General features: G+C 36.6%; 1 protein-coding gene across 1 annotated transcript in view; it reads left to right on the forward strand.

The window, feature by feature from the left end:
• The window catches only part of pard3 (par-3 family cell polarity regulator), a 337,809-nt gene that overhangs the window by 175,055 nt on the left and 159,631 nt on the right, over window positions 1-3,123 (forward strand). The window contains exon 12 of the mRNA XM_015380465.1: window positions 1,189-1,224. Coding sequence (XP_015235951.1) covers window positions 1,189-1,224 — 36 coding nt within the window. The remainder of the gene's footprint in view (window positions 1-1,188; window positions 1,225-3,123) is intronic.

A 3,123-nucleotide genomic window follows, 5' to 3' on the forward strand; every position in this document is an offset into this window, starting at 1 on the left:
AAAAAAAAAAAAAAAAAAAGGGAGATGGGGAAATTTTAATTTTTTTGAATTTTGGAAGCATACATAGCCACATTAATATAGTCTATTAACCTAAAGCAATATGCACCTTTGATTTTATTTATTTTGCTCAGGCTACTCGTAAGCCCACAGTCCCAATGTTGAAAGGGCAATGTCATTGCCATTACTGTTAGTATATTGTAGAAATTCATTATTAGAATGTCACAGGTGGATGTTCATTTAAGAAGGTGGATGATTTTTAAGTCTTTTTTTAAAAAGTGGGATGCCATCCCCCCTCAACTCGACTACTGGTTTTAGGTACCTGGTCCTAAACAGCAGAATCTTGAACCACTTCTTGAGCTTTTCAATGAGTTTTACGACGTTGTTAGATTCAGGTTGAACCAAAAGGAAGTTTATAACATTCAGGGCATCAGACCTTGACGTTTTACTTTGGATATTGCCGAATTATGAAGGTGAAGTCCATAGACCGGGGCCTCTTTAAACACTCTCATTATCTTATAAAAACAGAATACATTTTGCTTTTTATCAAAGAACTCTGTTTCAATGAATCATGATCATCATGACTTAGTAATTGGTTTGATTTTTAATAGTGGTTTTCTTTTTTATTAGTAGTGGTTTCCTAATTTAACACGGTTTAAACACCAGAAAACCATTTGACATACTGGGTTTATGTTTTACTCTTTATAAAATAATGTAGAGGCTTCATAAAATTTAAGTTTTCAGGCTCAGGTTTTGGCAGATTAACAATTTTAAATACGAAAAGGCCAAATGCAATCCACATTCCTGAAAGTGAAATAACCCTTTAAGTCAGCACTGAATGACGTGTTAATTTTTAAAATTAATTTATATATTCTTTATCCAGTGGTCATACTCTCCCCTTGTGATATAGCACCCTGGGTGGTGTGCCATGCCTTGCATATAAAAAAAGTCTATTTCAGGCTGATTTTAGAGCAGAGAGCAGCCGCTGTTGCTCTGGTCGCCGAGGTCGACCATTTCCACCCTCTGCATGCCCGTTTTTTTCATAAACTGCTTTATGTTTCTTACCTACATCCACTGTCATTCATGTGATCAGATATAAACTGTTTCTGTTAATAAATATCTGTTGCTTGACTGCTTTTGGTTCTTCTACCCTCCCTCCCCTCTACTCCCCTTTCCCTCCCCGTCCTCTAGAGCGCTGAACCCCAGAAGCAGACCCACAGAGACTTGGTAAGAATCCACCCCGACACTAGCTGTTACTTTTACTTCCTGCTCCTTTAACTTTGCTAAGCATCACTTTGTGTAAGTTTTTACCTTATAGGGGGAACTATACTCTAAGTGCTATCATCTATTTGGGAATAAAACAGTAGAATCTGGATCGTTTTGGCTCTCGGTTGGAGAGTCTAAATCTGGTTTTCATTTGCATCCAAAGTTGTGATAACAAATCATAATGGTTGATCAGAGTCTCATTTGCTGCATACATCCTCTAACAGCAACATGGAGACTCAATATAATAATATTTTACTTGTTGCTTGTAATAATGTAACCCTGACTTTCCTCTCTCTATGCTAAAAGACAATTTTAGTTTTTTTTCCTTTTTATATTATAGCCTGTCAAAATTCTGAACTTAAATTTTTGTACACAAAGGAAGAAGGTATTTCAGGATTTATCCTTTTGAAATATATATATATACTACTACTAATAATAATAATCAAACTAATATCTGTACACTTTTGATTCAAATAATTAATAATGATCAGTGGTACCCCCTTTCCTTCGGCTGCAGATGGAAAATTTTATTTCAATCCAGCTGCCAAAAATGTTGTAGTTACAAACCAACCAAATAAAATATAACAAACGTGTCAGTTTTTACTAATCATCTGTCTCAGTCTCTTTTCGACTCAGTTCTAATACTGTATTATGAACCAGGCTTGATCCTTCACCTTAAAGCCTCAGCAGATCTGTTCAGATGCTTAGCTTTAAATATCTGCGATTCTCGCAAAACTTTACAAAAAAAGAGGTGGAGAAAGAACATTAATTGCAGCAGATTTTAAAATGTTGATTGGAGCTGTGGGAGCTGCTAAACGAGCCAAAGCTCTTTGTGATGAACTCTGAGGGTCATTCGACAATTGAACTTGGCTCCAAGGAGCCTGCTTTTGTTAGGGAAGGAGTCCTCGTGTTTTCCTTATGAGGAAACCGATCAAAGCGGATTCCCTCAGCACTTTTACACTGCCAATGAAGTTTTACTTTGTTAGGAAAAGTACTTTTATTACAGATAACTATTCTATTTACAAAAGGATTTGGAAATTCTCACATTCATGATTAGAATTTATGAATAAGCATAGGTTATTCAAATGAACAAATTGAGGAATTTTGCATGTACTGACAGGTATTCATAAAAAAACACCTCGAGCTTTTTAACATGGGAACAATAATAGTAACATTTTCTGAGGTTAAAAGTTCAGATGACTCAAAACATGCTGGCTTACAGACAGAATAGATCCTCATGGAATTTAAATCAAGACATCTTTAGTCTGTCGGCTTCTTCAACGATAATTTGAATCCTTTTCCACTGAATTACCCATTAAAATCCCATACTCTTCCTCGATCCTTATATCCAAAAGCCCTTCACATTTCCATAATTTTTAATTTCCATCCGGACATGACTTGTAATTTAACGACTCCTCACATCTGGCTTTACCTTCTAGGTTGCATCTGGCCCATGTTTTGTGTGCCGCATTAGAAGTGTAATTGGCCAGTTAATTTGATTGGCGGTTGTACCAGCCAGCTGGGCGGGTGATGCTCGACATGAAGGAATGTTATGACAGGACATTAATGGTTGCCGTGGCACCAGCTGCCGTATTTCACATGTTCAGAGGAGATGACAGATATCAACAGCGTCAGCATTAAAATGAGTGTAGAAGAACACATCGTTCAGTGTGACGTCACCGAGATTGTTCATTTCTTTTTACTCAGCATGTCTGCTTCTTGATGGGTCTAGTTCTTAGTTGGATCCGATAATCCTGGTAAAAATGTGGGAGGAAAAAAAATAAGAGATAATGCAAGAGAATGTCTTTTAATGCTGTGACACTATAAATTAAGAGAAACCTACCCCGCGTTTTGAGAAAT

This window comes from Cyprinodon variegatus, unplaced genomic scaffold (genome assembly GCF_000732505.1).
Source record: "Cyprinodon variegatus isolate N-32 unplaced genomic scaffold, C_variegatus-1.0 Scaffold215, whole genome shotgun sequence".
Taxonomy (NCBI): Eukaryota; Metazoa; Chordata; class Actinopteri; order Cyprinodontiformes; family Cyprinodontidae; genus Cyprinodon; species Cyprinodon variegatus.